Source organism: Vigna unguiculata, chromosome 5, assembly GCF_004118075.2.
Source record: "Vigna unguiculata cultivar IT97K-499-35 chromosome 5, ASM411807v1, whole genome shotgun sequence".
NCBI lineage: Eukaryota > Viridiplantae > Streptophyta > Magnoliopsida > Fabales > Fabaceae > Vigna > Vigna unguiculata.
The window spans coordinates 9,632,231-9,654,174 of NC_040283.1; the positions used below are offsets into that span (position 1 = coordinate 9,632,231).

The following is a 21,944-nucleotide window of genomic DNA, read 5'->3' on the forward strand; positions in this document are numbered from 1 at the left end:
GTAATCTTATACTTGACATAATAAATCTAACTTATTATGCGATTATTCTTACATCTCACATAGTAAGAGAAGAGAGTATTTTTTTTCACCATTCGTAATAGTATTATTTGCACATAAAAATATATATTTTCTAGACAAAACAATTTTTTTGACTTACTTTATCTAACAAAATTCACAAATTAAAAATTCAAATCATAATTTTAATTTTTAGTATGATTTGCATCACTGAACATAAGCTTTGGGCATCATATAAAATATAACTTAAGACAACTACAAAAATTAATGGTTTACATCATCAAAATTTCTTGAAGCCTACTTTTAAACTAAATCACATGAATAATCATCACTTAATCTTCACGATTTTTTTATAACTCTGTATAAGTTCAAACCTATAAAAAGAGAGATCAAGAATCGATGTAAACACATTCAACTATAGTTATTATTGCTTAAATATCAATATGCAATATAAGGAAATGATGCATATTTCACATTAATTTCATCAACAATTTTATCTAGTGATTTACTTTTGAACCTAGATTTCCCATGCACTTTAAAGAATAGGACTAATAGGTAAAATATTTGTTAAGCATAAAAGTTATATGGTTCATATAATACATCAGACATATTTAGTTATTTATAAAATGAGTCATAAAATATAAAATGATTTTGATTTTAATTAACAGTTAGATGCTACATAGAGTTTAAAAACCACCTCATGTAAGTTTCTTCATTTTTTTGAATCAGTTGAAACTTTCTTATACCTTCTCATACACATTACAGTTATTGCAATGGAGAATGGACCATACCCTTTAAACTTACTCAATTTAGAATACTTAAAAATAAAAACTTTTCATGTTCAAGCTTCTCTAGTATAAAATTTGTCTCTACATTTTGAACCTATTTGATAATGTAACTTGCTCTAGTTCCTTGCTTGTACTACTTTTCCAATCTTGTTTCACCAATTTCCACAAGTTTCTTTTAATTAGGAAAATTTCCTATTTCATCTTTGTAGATTAACTTTTCTTAGTTGTGTATAATAGACAATCATTAAAGCATACATATATATTTTTATACTCCAAACATATCAGATGTAATGTCTTCTTCATAGATACAATTATGTAACATGTTACCTTTTACATGCTATGCAATTTTTTTTATTAATTACTTCATTTCTTGCTTTTAATCTAGATAATATTGAAGTTTTTTACAATCTTGTAAAATTATTGCATCGTGGATATAATTGTGGCCTGAAATCCGACTTCAAAAAATCATATACATGTGTTCTTCCAAAATAATCTTTGCCAACGTCATGTACCATTTTTTTTAAATGATTATTCATCCCTTCTTCAAAATTTGTTGTTGTTGAAATGGATAATATTTTTTCATTCCAAGGCCACATTGTGTAACTTTTTACAATACCAAAGATAAATAGGAGGGTCAAATATTTCATATTATTCACTAAATTTATATTTGAAAGTATAATTAACCTATTAATTTGTACATTGTATAACATAACAATTATATGGTACATAAAATTTAGAAAAAACCTTTTGTAAGTGTTTACTTGTTTCTGAATCAGCTTGAACTTTCTCATACATTCCCATAAACATTAGTGTTGTTGTAATGGAAACCAGACCAAACCCTTTAAACTTACTCAATCTAGAGTACCCAAACAAACCCTCTACATAATCTTCAAGCTTCTCTAGTATAGAATTTTTCTCTACATTTTGTGTCAGTTTTATAATGTAACTTGCTCTCATTTCTAGCTTGCAGTGCTTTTCTAAATTTATTTCACAATTTAATACAACTCCTTTGAATTAGGAAAATTTCCTATTCCATATTTTTTTGTGGATTAACTTTTTTAGTTGTATTAATGTGAAAGGGACTCAACATTAAGGGAAAGATTTTTAAGAATTTAAGTGTAAGTCTAAATTCCACTCTTGTTAAAAATGAAAAAGTTGAACAATACATAAAATAAAAAACTCATAAATTCATTACCTTAAAATTTTGGATTGAAAATAATGACAATTTCTTATGTGAATTATATTCAATTCTCATAAATACTGTAATTCTCCAATAAATTTTTTTCTCGGTAGACCCGTCAACTCTTCATTTTGTTATACTAGGAAAAAAGTTAAAAATACTTAAACAATAATAAAACACAATTTTAGTATAAATAAATGCAACATGTGACAAAAACACATACACCACTAACAAAATGATATTGGTGAATATTAAAAAGAGGAAATGAGATAAAAAGATAGCATGATGTGTGAATGAAGCATATCAAAGATGTTAAAATGGTTATGAAAAAGACCACATATACAATATACCTACGGTTAATAAAAGTAGTTGTAGTAATTATACTTCGTGCGTGTTTGGTTATGTGTCAAGTTGACGTAGAATTGATTATAATTGATTTTCTAACGCAGAATCAGTACATGTTTGATTTCTAAAATCAATTAAAGGATAAAAAATTCATGTTGAATGAGAAACAACTAATTCTTGCTTTTACGTTGGAAAATTGATTGAGCTGAAATTAATTCTTCAAAGCTGAACCAATCACACCCAAACCTTGTTAAAGTGAATATATTTGGTTTTTGGCTTTGTTGTGTGCTTCCCTAAGATGAAAATGGTTTCTTCTCCGTGTGAAAATTGTTTGTTGGTGTGTTGATGTAGGGCAAAAGATATGAAACGCTGAAAACAAGTACAATTACCCTGAAAATTCAAATGGGACCCTACTAAGTACTAAACGCGTCACGTTTTATACTCTTACTTTTACATTCCCACACATCGCTTTTGATGTATTCTCAATAATATATTTGAGCAATCAAACAAAATTTATTCAATCTGAAAATCATATTTTCATGTATTTGTGTTTAGGGGAATTATGACCATATACAAAAGTAAAATAAACAAGTGGTAAAAAGAAGTTCCAAATAGTGTATTTGTATACATGTAATAATAGTTGGAGATTATAAAATAAAATACTGCTTACTTGAGTTAATTTTTATGAGTTATATTTGATAATTTTGATTTATGGATAAGAATTTATAAAAATATCAACATATTATTGTATATAAAAGATTAATTTTAATATAAGTCTAAAAAAATTAAAGTAAAATGATATTACGACATGAAAGTAGAAAAAATCTCTATTATTATTGTAGTCTAATATAAAATACTAAAGTCGGTATAATCTTTTACATTAAATCAGGAGTACTGATAGTATTTAATTATCTTGAAAGTGTTTAATTATTATATTTTGTGATTGTCAATGTTATAGTCATATAAACTTTTGTCTAGTTTTATAAATTTCTTCTTCATTAATTACACGTCTTAGGAATGTAAGTTTCAATTAATATATAATCATGATATATAATATTGTCATTGTTATATAATACATTTTATTGTTAAATATTAAATATTAAATTTTTAGACGATGATATATCATACTTTTTTTTATATCATACCTAATTTACTCATTACTTTACAATTTTAAATTGTTCTATATTGTCTCTTAAAAGCTACTTAACAAATTTACAAGTTATTACTACACACTGAGCATCATAAATTTTGGACTCAATTACAAGAAAGAAAAACTATAGATCCTTTGTGAATGCACTTTACCTGTTTATATTATTATTAATTTGCAAAATCACATTCATTACGTGTTCCCACTATTTTATGATGATAAAAGAATTAAATATTATAATACTCATTAAAATAAAAAAAAATATTAATAGAATTTATATTCAAATAATAATAAAATACAAACGCTTACGACATATATACGAAGAAAACAGTTAAGTTTTTTTTATTCTTAATGAATTTATAATAATTTTACAAATAAAAAAATAAATTATAGTAAAATAGATAACACTATCCATGACAAGAAAAGTAAAAGAACCTTCCCTATGAAATAGTTATAAAATTTAATATCTTAAACTTTGATTTTTTATTTTCAATTTTTTACTTATTATTTATATCATGTTCTAATGAAAGAATAAACTTTAGTAAAACCATATTTTTCAAATATGATCAATAGAATTAAATGGAATATTTATTTATTTTTTAATTAACTCTAAAGTTGATTACTATCGTGTATATTTGATCTCTGTATAATGTTGTAAATTTAGAAATAAGCAAATGTACTAAATATTTATGTTTATTTGTCTGATGTATTTTGTTTTTATCAAATGTTTCTTCTAATTTATTGGATCCTAATTTATGCCAATATTAATGTCACTTATCCGTAAATTTTCATATATTAAAATTCCAACATGAAATTGCATATACATATAGATTGTGCACAATTAGTGAGAGTAAAGTGTTTAATCATTATATCAATCAATTGGATACTTCTTTCCTAATTTCTCTGAATGTAATTTTATTTTGAATTTTTGTGAATAAGTATTATAAAATTCACATAAAATTCTATTTCTGAAGCCAAAACTAAAATCTCAGATTTGAAGCTAAGGTTAAAAGTTTAGAGTTGGAGAATTCATATTTAATTCAGAATGTTTCTTGGTCAACATGTCATGAAGACATACCCTCGTATGTTGTGTAAAAGAAGTGTGTTTTTTGTTTTTAAACACTCCAAGAGTTTAAAACCAAACGTATTATACCTCAGTTTGAGAACCAGTATTTGTATCGACACAAAACACTTGTATTCTTACACATATGTGCGTTTATGTAACATTAATTAATTGGGATGATTGGCACATATTTCCAATTCGCACAATTACATGCTATTTAAACAAGTAACACAATTAAATGTGTATAAAATCTATGTACAAATTAATTCCGACTATAAATTTTATTTCTTTAAGTATACATAAAAAAAATAACCATAAATTTCAAAACTGAAACAACTACTACAACAAGCTAAACATGTTGTAAAGTAAAAACAACAAAGTTACTATTTCATGTAGATCCAAGTATTGGATTCAAGTACAAATTTTTCCCAGCTCAAGAATCTAAAACAAAAACCCAGAAACCAAACAAGGCATAATATCAAAACAACGACATAAACAAGTTTGAACAGAGTTTGACAGGGTACTCTGTTTTTGTCTGCAGAGGCAACAAACATCACGAGCTTCTCTGAGGAACAACATAGGTATAAACAACCAATGTGAAGATCACAACCCAGAAAACCAAAGTGATAATAGCAACAACTAATGAGAAGAAACTCAAGACCAGAAAAGAAGCAACACCTCCCACCATAAACATGCTACAAGTTATGATTGGAAGAAGGGTTGTATTATGAGTCTGAAGTATTGACCCAACAATCATCAAGAAGGAGTATAGAACACTGGTCCAGAGCAGAACCATCATCTCCCTGTGATGTTTTATGAACATGTCGTGGTTTCTTGCTGCAACAAGGGCGAACAGCAGTGTTGAGAAGTTGTAAAGGTTGTTTGACAACTCTTTGAATAGATTCCTAACCACATTCATTGAGAAAACACAGAAGGGTTACACAAGTGAAAGAGAATCAAGTGATGCAGTTCGCAATTCAACACTGAAAACAGAGACAGTGTTATGATTGATTTGTGATTAGAAGCAATGAAGCATCTTCAAACAGAGTTAACTATGATGATAATTATACTAACCTCAATGAAGACATGTCTTTGCTCTTTCTTTCTCTGAATTTGGTAATATGAACCAGTGATTCGGTTCTGGCTGAAGGAATAAGGTATATATAAAGAGCCATAGTTGGAGCTAACAAAAATATTTTGAGCCAAAGTACTCAAAGGTCAAAGACTTCACAAACTTAAACTTTGAGCACTTAGTTCCTTTTCGTTGCTTCATTCTCAAGTACTAAACATTTTAAACGTATTATACGTATTATACGCCACCTCAGCAGAACAAAGAAAGAGAGAGAAAGAAAACAAATAGAGCATCATTAATTGATTTCATTCTTTCAATGTTTCAGATCTTTGTAAGAAATAACAGGTTAATAGATTATATTCACCATTTAAAAAATTAAAATTATATATCTTTAAAATGTAAAATATGCTGATAAAATTATTTTTTATTTGAATTATAATAATTTGATACATAAATTATTATATATGTTTTAATAAAATAATTTTTATTTTTTGTTAATTTTTAAAATATAATTATCATTTCATAAAGTCGGCTTGTTTATAAGCCTACGTACCCAGTTAATTTAAATCCATTTTTACCCGAGATATAATTTTTTATTTTTAACTTAACTTCTTTTATAAACATTATAAACAAACCCGTCTAATGGTTAGATTTAGGGTGATGGAATTGAAAGAACAATTTAAAAGAAATGTCGTTATTATATTCGAGGATGATAGGAAATGAAGAACAAGAGGTAAGAATATTGAAAGGATATTTAAAAAAAATAAAATGAGGTATATTATTAAGAATTATAAATAAAATTTGTCTAATTTCATAAGCACATAGTCGTTGTAGGTGCCGGAAGTAAAATTAGTACTTGTGTCACATTAATACTGGTTTTTTTTTTTTTTTTTTAAATGCTACATCAATACACTTTTGATTGTTCTTTAGTATTAATTTAAATTTTATTGTAAATTGCAATATTTAGGTTTTGCTTTTTATTTAATTAGTTGCACTCATAATCTTATATTTTTAAATACGTTTGATTTAAATAGAAATGTATTACTAATGCTTCTTTCATAAGAAACAAGTGATTCATCAGATAAAAATAATTATGAAAATAGAACTTATTTTGTAGATGAACATTATCAAACATACATTGTTAAACATATTTTTAGAGACATTTAACTTCATTATTGAATGGTTCATTTTTTTTATCAAATACATCGTATCAATCAACTTTGGTATAATTTAAAAATTATTTAATTCTTTACCAATTAATTTTATTTTAGTGTGTATCATACTTTTTTCAAATGCCAGTAAATTTCAAGTATACAAGGCATCTAACATTCCATTTAAATATAATAAATCTACTAAATAAAACATCACACAATCATATATTAAAAGGGCAATCAGGTGAACAGAATACGTATAATAAATCCACCATTACAGCTATCCTTGGAAGTACTTTGAAAGACACAAAGGCACCTCAAGAGGGGCCATGAACAAAACATAATCTAAAAGTTTAATCAGTTTGCGAAAGGGGTTACACCTAAAGCAAGGAATTATAAAGAAAAGAACTAGGACCATAACATTGTTCCTAAAAGCCACACATAACAGGTCTAACTAAACAACGATGCTGCCACCATCAGATCTACCTTCAACATTTCCCCCATCTGCTCCCACCAATAAGGTGATCATCGCAAAAGAGAAAAACAAGATAAGAACAGACACAGTTGAAAGGGTAAGCTATTATAAAATCGTTTTACCATATTATAGCAAACAGGTACTTAAGACAATTCGCAAGCATGCAACAGAGTAGGCACAAAGTCATGTTATGGCAAACAAGCAGGACATTATGACTCAATGATCCGAATACATATAATAAGATCGGATTCATTGGACGCTTGCACATGTGGTGGCCTTTACTGCTCTGTAGAGCCATTGCCAATGAGTTTCACCCTACCACACACAAGTTTAGCCTTTAAGCATCTAAGGCCATTATCCTGCCAAAGATTAGGGTCTCCCGCTACTCTCACCACTTAGATCAGTTTGCTCTACATGAGACTAACTGACCCTTTACAGTTTCAGGATGCGATACTTACTTGAATCCTTATCTTAATTATATACACTACACACCACCATGAGTTCTCCCTACGAGACTCATGGAATTACGCCTATCAAACACCAAATTCATGTTTCTCATACCATAACCACCACTTTTATCACAAACATTCAATTTTCATGCCACAACACCACCAACCAACAATTCCATGCCATAAATCAATCCAAGCATACCACTTTCAGTTCATATTAATCAAGTAACACATGCCTTTTCACAACAACAACTAGCCACAACTCAAACAGGGAAATAAAAATGCAAATCCGCACTGTTCTCGTTTAGGCTAAAAGCCTTCGCCTAGGCGACAACAACTGTCTCACCTAAGCTAGGCATTCTCGCCTGAGCGAGACTTGCAACAGTGGCACAATGAGCACTCTACTAATTCTCGCCTAAGCGGACCCTTCTCGCTTGGGCGAGACCGCTCTTCGCCCAAAACGAAAGTCCCTTGCTTGGACGAGGACGCGAGTAGAGAACACCAGGTTTCCTCGAGGTCTCGCTTGGGCGAGTCGTTCTCGCCTGAGCGAGATAATGCGTTGCTCAAGACAAGAACCCTCCGCTTGAGCGAGATGCTCGAGCAGAACCAGGGCGAGCTTATGTTATTCTTGCCTAGGCGAGACAAGCTCGCTTGGGCGAGAATATCAGTTCTCTTCCACTGTTTCACACATGCAGCACCAAAAACAACCAAGCACATCCATACAGTTCATTCATATAAGAGTACAAACATTTTTAAATCATTTTAAGCATACAACAGAAGCAGAAACAAATCACATATTTCAAACACGAAAAAGGACCTAGCTTCCCTTACCTTTTTAGACGCTAGCAAATAAAATGGTAACCTAAGAAAGAGCGATAGGGCACTGAGTAAGCTACAGAGCTGAAAACAAACACACACAGAGTTGAGAATGAGGTACAAGGGAGAACCCAAGGCAAAACTGGAGCCTCTGAATTAGAAAAGAGAAAGAATAAAGTTGAGGTTTAACTTACCCGAGAGGATGATTCAGTTTAACTAGCTGGTAAGGGGAAGAGCTTATGCCCTAACAAAGCCCTTCTCTAGAGACAAGAGAGTTTGAGAGAGGGAAACAATTTCTGAAAATGAGACAGGTGGAAATGAGTGGGGTTGGACAAGGTATTGGAGGTCCTCTAGTGGGCTGGCCTTGGGCCTACGAAAAGGCCAGACGCAAACATTTATAAGCTAAAAAGGGGGCTTACAAGGCCACCTATCAAAGATATATCAAATGATTTAATAGTGAGACGGAGTAAATACATTTATTTTAGTATTTAAAACAAATAGGGGATGACAATTAAGATTTTGAAAAAAATTTGGTGAAAAAGTCCCTAAAAATTATTTTTTTATGCACATTAGTTCTTTTGTCATATGTTACTGAGTTGTATTGAGTATTGAGTATGACTCTGCCTTTGGAATAATGTTAGATTTTGAAAACTTTCTGTGCAACAATAGAGGAACATTCCTCATTCTTTTTTAATATTTATGTCCTGGTTACGTTTGAATATGAGAATCTCTTTGACAACACTACAAGAAAAAAAATAGTTTTACGTAAAAAAAAAAAACTATAAGCTATACCCTAACCTTATATGTTTGGACGAGGAATTTGAACGATTTCAAAAAATTAAAATACCTAATAATTGAATTAATTATAATTGAATCTTTTTCATTTTTTAAATAAATAGTTTGGATGAAGTAATTTAAATATTTTCAATTTCAATTTTATTATTTAGATAAAACAATTTAAAATCTATTTTTTGACAAACTCAATTTTACTTTTGAGTCTAACTTAACTTAGTTCGATCTTCAATTTGGTACAATTTGTCTTGACTTTTTGTGCAAGTCGAGTCGATCTAACCTCAATTGGTTCGACCTAGGCTGATTCAAAACGATTTGACCTCAAAATAATTTGGATCAATTTGACCTCAGCCAATTCAAACCAGGAGCTGCGACAAGGGTAGATTGAGCTCAACCTTTGGTCCAGACTGACTTGGTTTAGAATCATCTTGTCTCAACCTTCGGTTTAAGCCAACTCAGCATGACCTTTGGTCCGGACCTACTAGGTCGACTTACGACCCAGACCGGCCCAACTCGATCTTTGTCCCGGCCAAGCCCGACCTGACCTTTAACCTGAACCGACTTGTCTCAAATTCTGTCCAACCTGACTCGAATTTTAGGACATGTTAACCTTTTATGTCCTAACTAAGAAGACATTCCACAACTTGTGGAATTTCATTTCCTTTTTTTTAGTGGGTTTCAAATTATACTATTTTAGTTATTTGAAAAACCTTAAAATTCCTCAATTTCAATTGTCTTTTAATTTTCTCATCCAAACATATCATTTTTTCTTGTAAGAATTTGAAATTCTTCAAATAAATGAATTACTCTCTTAAATTTTCTCATCCAAACATACCATAAACCTTAAATCTTATTGTGTGTAGCTTGATTTTGTCTTTTCAAACCCTCTTTCTTGTGTTCTTATTGTAGCATAGGATTAAAAAACCTAATTTGATTGAATTTTTGTCATTGAGGTTTTTAAACATGAATGTTTGATCTTAAAGATCTCAATGTAGGATGTAACAATGGAATATGAGCAGTTTAAGTATTATTCATAAATCCCACAGTTTTGGGAAGAGCTTATAGGTAATAGCCGTCTTTGTTATTATGGATGCATGACTCTTTCATGAACAAGAAACAACATAAGGTTATCATTTGTCAAAGGAATGACATTCAAGTCATTCATCTTGAGCTCATTTTAATTTCGATTTGACATTGATGGTGTATCATTCCTTTTCAGGACCATTGAAGCAATTTCAACTTTTTGGGTGTTTGAAAAAAATTGAGAGATGTGTTAAATGTAGATAACAAAAAAATATACGAAGAAAGAGATCGTGTAATATTGACTATATTATATATACACAAAGCTAACCCTAGAAGTCACAAGTAAATGGGCCTAAAATATGAACCTATGCTAACATAAAAACATCTTAGCAGGGAACAATTGTGAAAAAATGACATTGTTTAGGATTTGATTACGGCATTGACAATGTTGAAGGTTATGATGCGTGATATGTTTGATGTTTTTATAGTTTTAGGTGGAGGTTTGATTATTTTGCCCATTATAATTTTAGTGTTTTAAAATGAGTTACAATTTCTTGTAATGAAATGTAACAGGAGGTGATTATTGCATTTATAAAAGTTATCATTATGAAATTTTAATGAAGACATGAACACTAAAGGTTGCTCATAATTACTAGAATAAAGATAAGTGATTTGATGCATCGTTAAAATGTATTAAAACAACAATAATTTTATCATCATGAGTTCATGTAGAACCATAATAGACGACCACAACAAATGATCTTTCATATATAAAAATATACCATAAAATGTGAAAATTAATGGCCAAACTTATTTGAAGAACATTTGGTAGAACAAATTCACATGAAACTCACTAAGAAAGTAAAAAAAGGGTAATATCTAATTAAAGGAAATCCTAAACTAAAATTGAATTATAGTTATCTTTTTGAAGTGGAAGAGCCCATCGGGAGTGATGAAATCAATAGGTCTCAAGTAATGACTAAATCCACATATATAAGACTTATGTTACTTTCAATCCAAAATCTTAATGGTGTGTTTAGATGAGGCAATTCAAGAGGGTGATTCATTTATTTGAAGAATTTGAAATTCTTTGTAATGAAATGCTTTGTTTGGATAGAGAAATTAAAAGATATTTGAAATGCATGCATTTTTTTGAAGTATTTCAATTAGCTAAATTAGAAGGAATTCAAATACCCTATAAAAAGGTGAAATTTAAAATTCTTCTAACTCAACCTCACAGTCTGGACTCAACCCCAAATGGACCCGAAAAACTCGACAACCATGACAGGATGGGTTGGCCAAACACTCCAGATGGATCAGACCGACATGACAACACAAACGGGTTGAGCAGGCCCGATGACCCACACAGGTTTGGCGAGCCAGATGACACAAAGGTGTCGGGTGGGCCTGACGACCCAGACGTGTCGCACAAGCCCAACGACCCAACTGACGCATTGACCTGACAAGCCTTACTGACCCAATGACCTAGTCAGGCCTGACCAACCCGAAAACCTAGACGGGCTCAACTGGTCCGACGACCCGACGATACCGACCGACCCGGCGACCTTGCCAAGTCAGGTCAATCCAACGACACAGACTTGTCGGGTGTGTCCAATGACACAAACATGCCCGACAATCCAGATGGGTCAGCAAGCCTGACAACCCAGATGGGTCGACGAGCTCGATGATCTAGTGGATCCAAGTCAGGTCAACGACCTAGATGGGTTAGGTCAGGCTAGATTGACGAACTTGACGGATATGACCTGCACGTATGGGCCGTCAGGCTGATCAAGCTTGTCTGGATCGTCGAGCCAACCCAACCTATCCCGTTTGGGTTTTACGACCCGACCCATCTGGGTCGTTGAGCCCGTTTCCAAATTTATCATGAACTCAAAACATAATTAAGTCTAAAATAAATATTTTTAAAATGAAATTTTATCTCACAAGAAATTTAATTATTTTATCCAAATAAGAAATTGAAATGTAAGGTATTTTAATTTCTTTATCCAAACAAGTTATTTAGAAAATGAAGGAAATTTAATTGCAAGCAATTCAAATACAATGCATTTCAATTTCTCATAATTGTTGAAATGTTTCATCCAAACACAAGGTAAGGTAATTTGAGAATCTTTCTCCTTATATTGTTGAGACTCATTAGGATCTCAACTTTCAAATTTCGTACTGACTCTTCTTGGTATGTTCACTTGAGGAACCCAACAATTGACACCATCTGTGAGGAGTGTTATATAAGTAAAAAACTTATGGTATAATACTTTCAAGGTGAAAGGAAAGTTTGCAATGTGTGTGGACTCACACTTGAGAAGAAAATTGTGAAGGATTCAAGTGTAAAGTTAGAACATTGAGTATAAAGTGTTGTAGATAATATATAAGTAGAAAGACTTACAAATGGATTCTCTTAAGATTTTGAATGAGAAATGATATCATGTCTCTTATTCTTATATATAAGTTGACTCATAATTCGAGATTCATTAGATTTACAACTATGATATTAGGTATTAAATCTTCTAAATATGGACGTGCAATCAACAAACTCACTAAAATAATTCATGTGATGTTTAATGAGGGCTTCTCCAAAAGTTTCAACAATTTGTTGAGCTTGTCATTTAACACTAGACAAGGAAAAAAAAAAGTAAAAATTATCATGTATTTATATACAAAACCCTTTATTGACTATACCTCAGCACAAAATTCAATCCTAAAAACTTACGAAGAACTCTTTTCAAGTAAAGAAACAAACAACAATCATGACCTACGTAAGGTTTGTAAAAGAAAAAAATTTGCTTCCAACCTACGAAACTAACTATAACCAAACAAAAAATAACCCCAATTGTGGATCCTAAAGAATGAACACAGTACTACTCCTTCTTGTTGCAATCACGGTCCTCTCTAGAACACAAATACTCACAAACCCTTGTCTCCCTCAACTCCCTTTCGCAAGTGAAATGGAAGTTATCAATGCGTATAGAAAGAAAAAAACCCATTTCAAATGTCCAATCACTTTTTTATTATTATTAATTTCAACTTTATTAAAAGGAAAATGATAAGTTAATAAAGTTGTTTTTTTCTTTTACCAACTTTGACAAACTACCAAAGAATTACTTATGTGGTTCAATGTCATGCCACATACCTTCTACAAAAGAGAATAAATGTTACGTTAACATTTAACAATCATTTACTCACTAAACTAACAAAGTTAATAACAAATCTTGACAAAAGGACCAACATAAATGACAGAATTAATCTATGAGAACTTACTTGCAATTTGTTTTCTTTCTCAAAAGCTCAATGCAATCCCTATATATGTCAGAAATTCAAATGAGTATTTTTACTAATCAGATTATTAAATTAAACTCATAGTTTAGTTAAGTGAAATAAGTAAGCATGACTTACTTTAGATCCTCTCCCAAAGAAAAGAAATTTGAATGCAGTTGCACAAAATTTTTTACACAATCATTGAACATCACACGCACTTATTGTACATTCAATGATTTTAAATATCACTGCATTTTCAAAGTGGACAGGGTTTTTCATTATTGTATGTGACAAACATAAAAAAGGCTATAATGTCATGAATTTTTTTTTCATCATTAGTAGGAATTCAACACATTTTAATATCAGACATGATATCAGCAATTGTTGTGTAATTTGACTTTGATGCTCTGTAATTTTTTCATTATAGAAGAACATTTTGATAAAATAGTTCTCAAACTTTCTGTCACATTGTCAAATTGTATTCTGATGATGTATTCTTCACATTGATGCTGTATATCTTTCAATAAGACTAACATTATCACTGTTTAACTCCACATACAGTGACATATATCATCATTTCATTTTTTTTATCTAATTTATTTGTGTTAAAACTAAACGTTGTTGAATAACTTTTCCCACCGAACGAGCATAGTTGAAATAATCGGTGGATCTGTTTCCATTTCAATCCCACTATTTAATCTATCTTTTTTTAACATAAATCTCAATAATAGTAATAATTAATATATAAGTATGTGTCATGATATGCCATTTTTACGTGTCACCTTATAAGTATGTGTCATCTTCCACATAAAGCCACGTGTGCATGCATGCCAACACCTACATTTCCATAACAGTGGTAACAATAATCTAGACTTATCTTTCACTGCTATATTGATCACTCTGCATTAGTTTACTCCTTTGCATGCATACTTTTACACACTATAAAAAGATGAACCTTTCTACCTCAGGTATGTGAACAATCTTGAAATCTTTCTGTGGAGTGAAAAATCTAAGTTGAAGCAATTAACATGGCATCAAAACAAGCAAACCGTGAAGAACTCGACGAGAGGGCAAAGCAAGGCGAAACTGTGGTTCCTGGTGGAACTGGAGGGAAGAGTCTTGAGGCTCAAGAACATCTTGCTGAAGGCATGCATTCTTGCAACCTCTCTCTCTCTCTCTCTCTCTCTCTCTCTCTCCTCTCTCTCTCTCTCAAGAACAAGTGTTAATTGTCAATTTTTTTCACTGAAGCAAAGACATATCTGAAATCTTACTTTAAGGTGGTTTTCTATTATGTGAATGTGTGTGTAGGAAGGAGCCGTGGAGGGCAGACGAGGAAGCAACAGCTGGGGTCAGAGGGGTATCATGAGATGGGAACCAAAGGAGGGCAGACAAGGAAGGAGCAAATGGGGACAGAAGGGTACAAAGAAATGGGACGCAAAGGAGGGCTCAGCACCATGGACAAGTCTGGTGCAGAACGTGCTGAAGAGGAAGGCATAGAAATTGATGAGTCCAAGTTTAAGAAAAACTAAGAATGTGTGAGGAAGTAGTGTTTTGTTGTAGTTGTTTAGTATATGGGTTATGATGTAGCAGTGAATATCTGTAGGATACTACAGACTAGTACTAAAAAGAATATGTTTTGATGCTTCTGTTTGGAAGCAGTGCTAAGTTTTTCAGCTTTACGAAAGCTTAGACAGCTAAAAATAGGGTATGTTTATTGTAGTAATGTTGAAGGAAGTGTTAAACGCAGCTAAAAATAGGGTATGTTTATTGTAGTAGGAAGTGTTAAACTCTTTTACTTAATGTTGAATGCTGTTGTATTCTCTACTTTCATCAAGTTTTCAGAGTGGTCTTATGAAAGTTTATCCTTGTTTTGTGGAGTTTTTAATTGTATGAATAAGTATATGATAAAAGGATTGTGCAAGGTGAAATGGATGAACAAGGAGAGAATAACGAAAATAGCTTTAAATTTTGTCCGTGGTTCAAAGTAATGTGTCTACACTTTGTACAATTCATAGTCTTTTAAGTTTCCTAAACAGAATGATCAAAAATTGAACGAGGGGATAAGGGGATAAGAGGAGAGAGCAAGAAGGATAAGGGAGAAGCAAAATCTATGGCACATATCTTGAATGCAGGTATCCCACTCTTATATCCTTCTAATTGGTGAGTCCCTTCTTTATTATATGTGAATTAATGCCCCTATGGTCGCTTCTTTGCGAATGAAGATCAGTGGCTAGTTGCTAGAGCAGTAACCAACAGACCAAGCACCAAAAATGGCTGTGCACTAGCCTGAAAATACAAGAAAAAGAATGTTATATATATAAAGTTGAAGTACTTCCTGATATATCATCTCCAATAACTATGATTGTCCTCCATTTTGTAATGCTTGTAAACTATATTTAAGCATTCATTATGTACCTGATATTTAACGTCATATTTCACAGGGTCCTTGAGGAAGTACTTGAACTGCAAGGCACAATATGATAAGAACAGTTTTAGCATGTAGCAGTCACATGATTGTTATTAATATTTTAACTTGTAATAGCGTGCCTTACCTGAAATATGACTTGTGGAATAATTAAACCAACCAAAGCCAACGCATAAAGCGGTTTATCAGCCCCAAGTAAATATCCTGCAACCGTAAATGTAAATAAAATCCTTTGCATTATAATATAATCCTTTTTGCATTTCTTGTCACCAAATTAAGTACTGATTACTAATGAAAAATACTGCTTTACCGAATCCAAGAATCATCTGAAACATGATACTTTAACTTTATATATTATTAGCACCGAAAAGAACAATGCATTGTCTATAGGAATGATAAAAAATTGCATGATATTAAAGAACCATCTGTTATACTTTTACAACGATATGAAGAATAATATTTCACTTGTTGAATAACAACAAGGATTTACTCAATAAGTACCTGGCTTTCCCTGGCCTTTTCTTCATAAAAGAAAGAAAAAAAAAATAATCTTCAACCCTCCTAAAAAGGTGTTCTCCATATCAAACAATGTAACTTCAATATACCAGAAGCCATTTTTGATATCCAGAAAAGTATGCTTTTACACTTGGTTTCGAAAGAAATTATAAAAAAAAAAAAAAACAACTGACTGTGACTACACAAAAATGTGATTATAGCTTATAGCCAAGTACAGCTCTAGATTAGACAAAAAGAATAAAGCAAATGTCAAACAATAGTTATCGATAAGGAGATAAGGATATAGCCAATTATGGACCCTCACAATGTAACACAATACAAGTACATTATAAAATGTAGAGTTTGTCTATATTAAAGGGATCAAAATTTACCAGCTACTGATAATTGTGTAATGTCAATAGCGCCAACACATATCCATTTTGCAGTTTCAGCACCAAAAGCAACTGGAAGAGACTACTCAAACAAGGTAGCCAATAGAAAAGTCAGATTAAGCTACACAATGGGTGCATGAATAGAATTTCTTAAACATGAAAAAGTTCAGAATACTGTTATTGAATGGCAGAGGATAATAGAGTAGACCTGAAGCCCTAGAGCTCTATCCCCTTCAATACTTTTGAAGTCATTAACAATAGCAATTCCCAACTGCAATGTGATACAGTATTAATGAATAGTCTACGGTATCATTTAACAGATTATCATATTCAACAAAATGCCATGTAGCATATACTACTTACTCCTGCTATGCTGTAAAGGAGTGTGAGAACAATTATATCTGGTGTAAGAGTCCCAAACAGAGCCTGACCAGCCCACCTGTCAGTAAGAAATTGATCAAGATTTTGAGATGCCATGCCAGTCCAGAAAATAGAACTTATAATAGTAAATCAAACAACCAAACAAATTAGTCATGACAAGAGGATTTCACACCTGATAAGAGGATTCCAAACGAGTTTGAGTTGTAGGAATGACCAAGATAAACAGTACAGCAAAAATCCAAAAATTTAGTATCTTAATGTTTTGGGTAGTGTCTTATATAGTTTACTTACTATTCATTGGTGCCAAATCTTCCTGGTCTTTTCCTCACAAGATCCCACCAAATCATAGTTATATGTTGATGAAGTGAGGGTATTATGCCTCATAATAGATTATTTTACATTTGATCTCTGTAAAATTTCTGTTTATATTTCAGTCTTTGCTATTTTATTTTAATCTCTGTAAAATATTTATTTCATTTTTAATCCTGATAATATATTTCTTTTTGTTTTAAATTAGTCCCTTTGAAATATATTAGATAGGGTTTAAAGCAAATGTTCTAGATAAGAGGAGAACAAAGAAAAAAATGAAAATTTTATAGGGATTAAAACAAAATAACAAAGACTAAACAAAACAAAAAATTACAAGGACCAAGAATATAGTAAAGCTTGAATTTTATTATATTATATAAAACATTATGTAAGAAATTCATTGGCCTCTCAGATGCCTCTCTCATATAAAAAGCTAAGCATCATTCTTGTTCAGTAATTCATTTATCTCTAGGTAGATAAATAAAAAACAAACCAAAACCGAAATGTACACAACCAGGGTAAAAGTTTAAATCTACAACAATGAATCAGAGTTTATCAAAGTAGAAGGTACCCACCATGGCAAGCTAATGTAACTTGCTCCAAGAGCAAAGTTTCCAATCCATCCATTTTGTTTTAACTGTCAACAAATGTAGAAGTTGGTCAAATATCATCATCGGCAAAAGGAATAGAAAATAGAAAGAAAAAAATCAGGAGATTCTTTGAAACATACCTTTAAAGGAGGGGCGGAATATATATAAGACAGTAAGGCTCCACCCACTGCAAGGTAAAATACTATAGGGAAATCATGCCCTGCCTGTAAAGGAGAATACTTTCATCAATCAAGCTTCTCATAATTGCAGAAAGAAGTCAGAAATGATGGATAATGAGACCATGGCGTATTGTACCCACCCATATGTCCAATATACCAGCCAGAGAAATACCTCCAAGCAGCAATATCCATATTTGAGTGATTACCTGCAGGATTTTGAGCAAAAGGTGAACACATGAAAACTGGAAAAGACATCTCAGTCTCATATTCACAAATACCTCATTCTCAGATATTGCCCCAGAAGGAATTGGTCTATAAGGTTCATTTATTGCATCAATTTCTCGGTCGTACCAATCATTCAGAGTCTAAAAATTAACAGTCCAACAATTCAGATTCAGTTATGTCAGTTTGATAGTGATATTCCTAACCAATAACAGCTGGCAAAACTTTATATCAATAAAAATACATTACCTGTGTATATCCTGTCAAGAATGGGCCAGACATCATCATGCACACAATTGCTTTAGCGACATCCTCAAAATTCCAATGGAAGTTTCCTGCCAGAGATCACAGTAGATTGAGAATTTCAACAAGTTGTTTCAAATCAAATATGCAAATCTATACCATGAAAAATGAGCATTAAATATAGAACTTTGAATACGTGTGAACAATTATCAGACTAATATGCAGGACCAAACACTTTGTGATCACGCATGCCACTTTTAATATTATGGTAATTGCTAGAATTTAATACCAGAGGCAGCAGCACCACAAACTACACCCCAAACTAATGGGGGCCAAGTGACAGGCTTTGTAAGTTGAAGACGGATCTTCCATTTATTCTGCACAATATATTACACAAGCCAATTATAAAAGGTTAATATTTTTCAAAAGGGTTATCAGAAAATTATATTGCTATGCAATTAACTTGAAGATGCATTTGCTAGTAATTCAGAACCAAATTGAGCCATTGAGCCTTACTATGTGCCAAGATATTAAAAATTAAAATTATCTTTCAATAATGTGTGAAAACAAAATTATAGTAATGGACACTGGTGGATTCTAAAAGAGACGTTCAGATTAATACACAGCGCACCAGTGCAATTTGGAGTTTGCACATAAAAATATAAAGACAATTTACTATATGATGGTTCAATCAGCAATTTAGTTCAAATTCGTATCAGTTTAATTTTACCATGAATGCATTGTTTGCCATTTTAGTTGCACTATAAGTCCCTGAGTAGAAAGAAAACTACACTTGAACTTTTTGGTAATGTAACTAAAGATTATCACTACTTTAATCATTTAATTCTTTGTGTATTTTTGAAATAAAATTTAAATTTCTGATAATATTAATTAAAATTAATTAAGTCACCTACTTTAACTGTTCTCAACTGATTCACTGTGCAATTCTTATATAAAAGACCGGAGAGAGTATTAAGTAGTTAATTATTGTTAAATATGTCATTATCAAAATCTATTAACTTACCCCAGCAAATTCTATTCCAAGGTAAGCTAACAAGAAAACCCAGCAGAGTATCAAATTTCAACTAAGAAAACTAGGTTAGTTTATCAGCAGAGTATGTAGTGAGTGCTAACTGTAATTAGGTTTTGACAGATTCAGACAGATATATAATACTTCCATCAAAGGATTCAAACCAACTACAAATCCAGTGGTTTAGTTGACTTGTGAAGAAAAATTCCAGCTCAAAGAATCAAGTGGTAAGGTTTTAGGCAATAGGGTTTTGGGGTCTCTACGACTGAAATTGCAGCTGCATTATCCACATTTGTTTGTAACTTTGCTTAATATCAAATATAGCAATATAATCATAACTGCAACTGCAAGCTAAAATCCTCTTAAATGATAATAAAATTGTTGCAATTTTCTTTATATAGATTGATTCTATAACTGCAATCAACCAATCACTTATTTGACTATATATATAAGGCTTTTGAGCTGCCATGAACAGCCATAAACACACACAAGCCAAATTCCTGCTCAAGGAATCAAGTGGTTGGAATTCTATTAATTTAGATGATTCAATAAGAGCAGTTATTCAGTCAACAAATCTACACCAGATAGTGAAAAGTGAGTTGCAATTGCAAAACTGTTTCGGTAGACTCACTGTTTCTTGGGCAGCTCCTTTAATACCAAGAAGCTGATTGAGACTTGAACCATCTTTAGATGGCGCTGTACTGGGCGCCTCAGATTTAACTGCTCAAAACAAACACCCCACCAATTGGGACAAAAAACCAAAACATTCTGTGAGAAAAACAAAATTAATGGGAAATGAAATGAACAGCACCATGAAGCTATAAAACCCAGAAACACCTTCATTAGTATCGGTATCTGTTGCCCTAATAGATAATCTCCTCCCTGCAATATCCACACAAACACCAAAATTTTCAAATCCATTGCAAGAAGCCACATAGAAATAACATAAAAACTGCAACTTTTGCCATGTTGGTCAATGAGAAACTGTTAGGAGCATGACTGGTTAGCACATTGGAGGTCGGAAAACAAATGAAAGCCCAAAAGGGTATACAGAACACACAAGCGCTGACTGAAAGAGCAACCAGAAAGAGGTATTATGAGTCACCCACTGGAAAATGAGAGAGAAAAGGGTGGCAAAACGGGTCGAGCTTGAAGTGAAGGGGTTCTGGCGAGTGAGGGTGGCGATATTCTTGGTGGAACCGAAACCATGTTGAGTAGAGAAGCCATTGAAGATTCAGAGCTTTAAGATGCTTCAGATATAGAAAGAGACATGTGCTGTGGATCCTATTAGTAGTGGTGGTGATAAACTAGTTGTAATAAACAAACCCAATTTGTCACTCACTCACTCACTGCTGATTCAAACCGGGTTCTACTTGACCCGGTTCTTGTTACATTTTAAGGTTATCTTTTGCAACAAATTTCAAAACTTCATATAAAGTATTCCCTCTCTTTTCTTAATTAGAGATATTAATACATTTAAAAGTGAAGTTTAAATATCTAATAATACTTTTATCTGATATACACAAATTTTAGATGAAATCCTACTTTTAATTTTTATCTTATATGTTCAGTTTCTTATTTTACCTTTCAAGAACAATAATTTAGTTCTTTAAATTTAAAAAAAAAAAATAGTTCAGTTTTTATAATACTTCAATGGTGGCTAGAAAAATGGATTTCTTTTCTTCAATAAAATGACAGAAATGTCCAAGTAGACCCGGAGAACTTCATTTAAACCGGATGAATTTACTGTTGCATATATAAATAGAAACTTTAGAAACCGATTTTTGACCTTTTTTTTCCTTCTCTCCTGGAAATGACCTCCTCTAAGACAATTTCTGACCAGTTTTTTTATATTTAATAAAATTGGAAAATAATAATAAATTTAACATTATTAAATATTATATTTTTATATTATTTTTTCACTTAAAAAATAATATATAATTTAAGAAGATATTAGAAGTTATTTTTAGTAGGAATGAAGTGATTATTATTAATAATTGAAATTATAAGAAAAAAAGTACATAAACCATGAAATATTTTTTTTAATAAACTCTTCTTCTAATAACAACAAATAATTCATGTAAGACCC

The 21,944-nt window shown here is 31.6% G+C and overlaps 3 protein-coding genes across 3 annotated transcripts; 1 reads left to right on the forward strand and 2 right to left on the reverse strand.

Moving 5' to 3' along the window:
* Positions 1-4,906: 4,906 nt before the first annotated feature.
* Positions 4,907-5,663, reverse strand: LOC114184860. The gene is made up of 2 exons (XM_028072211.1): positions 5,613-5,663; positions 4,907-5,443 (listed from the first exon to the last, which is right to left on the reverse strand). Exons 1-2 carry the CDS (start codon positions 5,624-5,626, stop codon positions 5,092-5,094), a joined length of 366 nt encoding a protein of 121 aa, XP_027928012.1. The 5' UTR covers positions 5,627-5,663; the 3' UTR covers positions 4,907-5,091.
* Positions 5,664-14,499: 8,836 nt separating this feature from the next.
* LOC114186305 (protein SLE1) lies at positions 14,500-15,419 on the forward strand. The gene is made up of 2 exons (XM_028074361.1): positions 14,500-14,735; positions 14,898-15,419. Exons 1-2 carry the CDS (start codon positions 14,618-14,620, stop codon positions 15,116-15,118), a joined length of 339 nt encoding a protein of 112 aa, XP_027930162.1. The 5' UTR covers positions 14,500-14,617; the 3' UTR covers positions 15,119-15,419.
* A 111-nt stretch (positions 15,420-15,530) lies between these two features.
* Positions 15,531-21,211, reverse strand: LOC114186304 (chlorophyll synthase, chloroplastic). Its single transcript, XM_028074360.1, has 15 exons — positions 20,965-21,211; positions 20,693-20,737; positions 20,487-20,575; positions 19,115-19,202; positions 18,832-18,917; positions 18,639-18,725; positions 18,501-18,566; positions 18,322-18,405; positions 18,167-18,228; positions 17,265-17,340; positions 17,110-17,172; positions 16,902-16,983; positions 16,142-16,218; positions 16,005-16,052; positions 15,531-15,875 (listed from the first exon to the last, which is right to left on the reverse strand). The coding sequence occupies exons 1-15, from the start codon at positions 21,080-21,082 to the stop codon at positions 15,813-15,815; spliced, it is 1,134 nt and encodes a 377-aa protein (XP_027930161.1). The 5' UTR covers positions 21,083-21,211; the 3' UTR covers positions 15,531-15,812.
* Between the last annotated feature and the right edge of the window lie 733 nt (positions 21,212-21,944).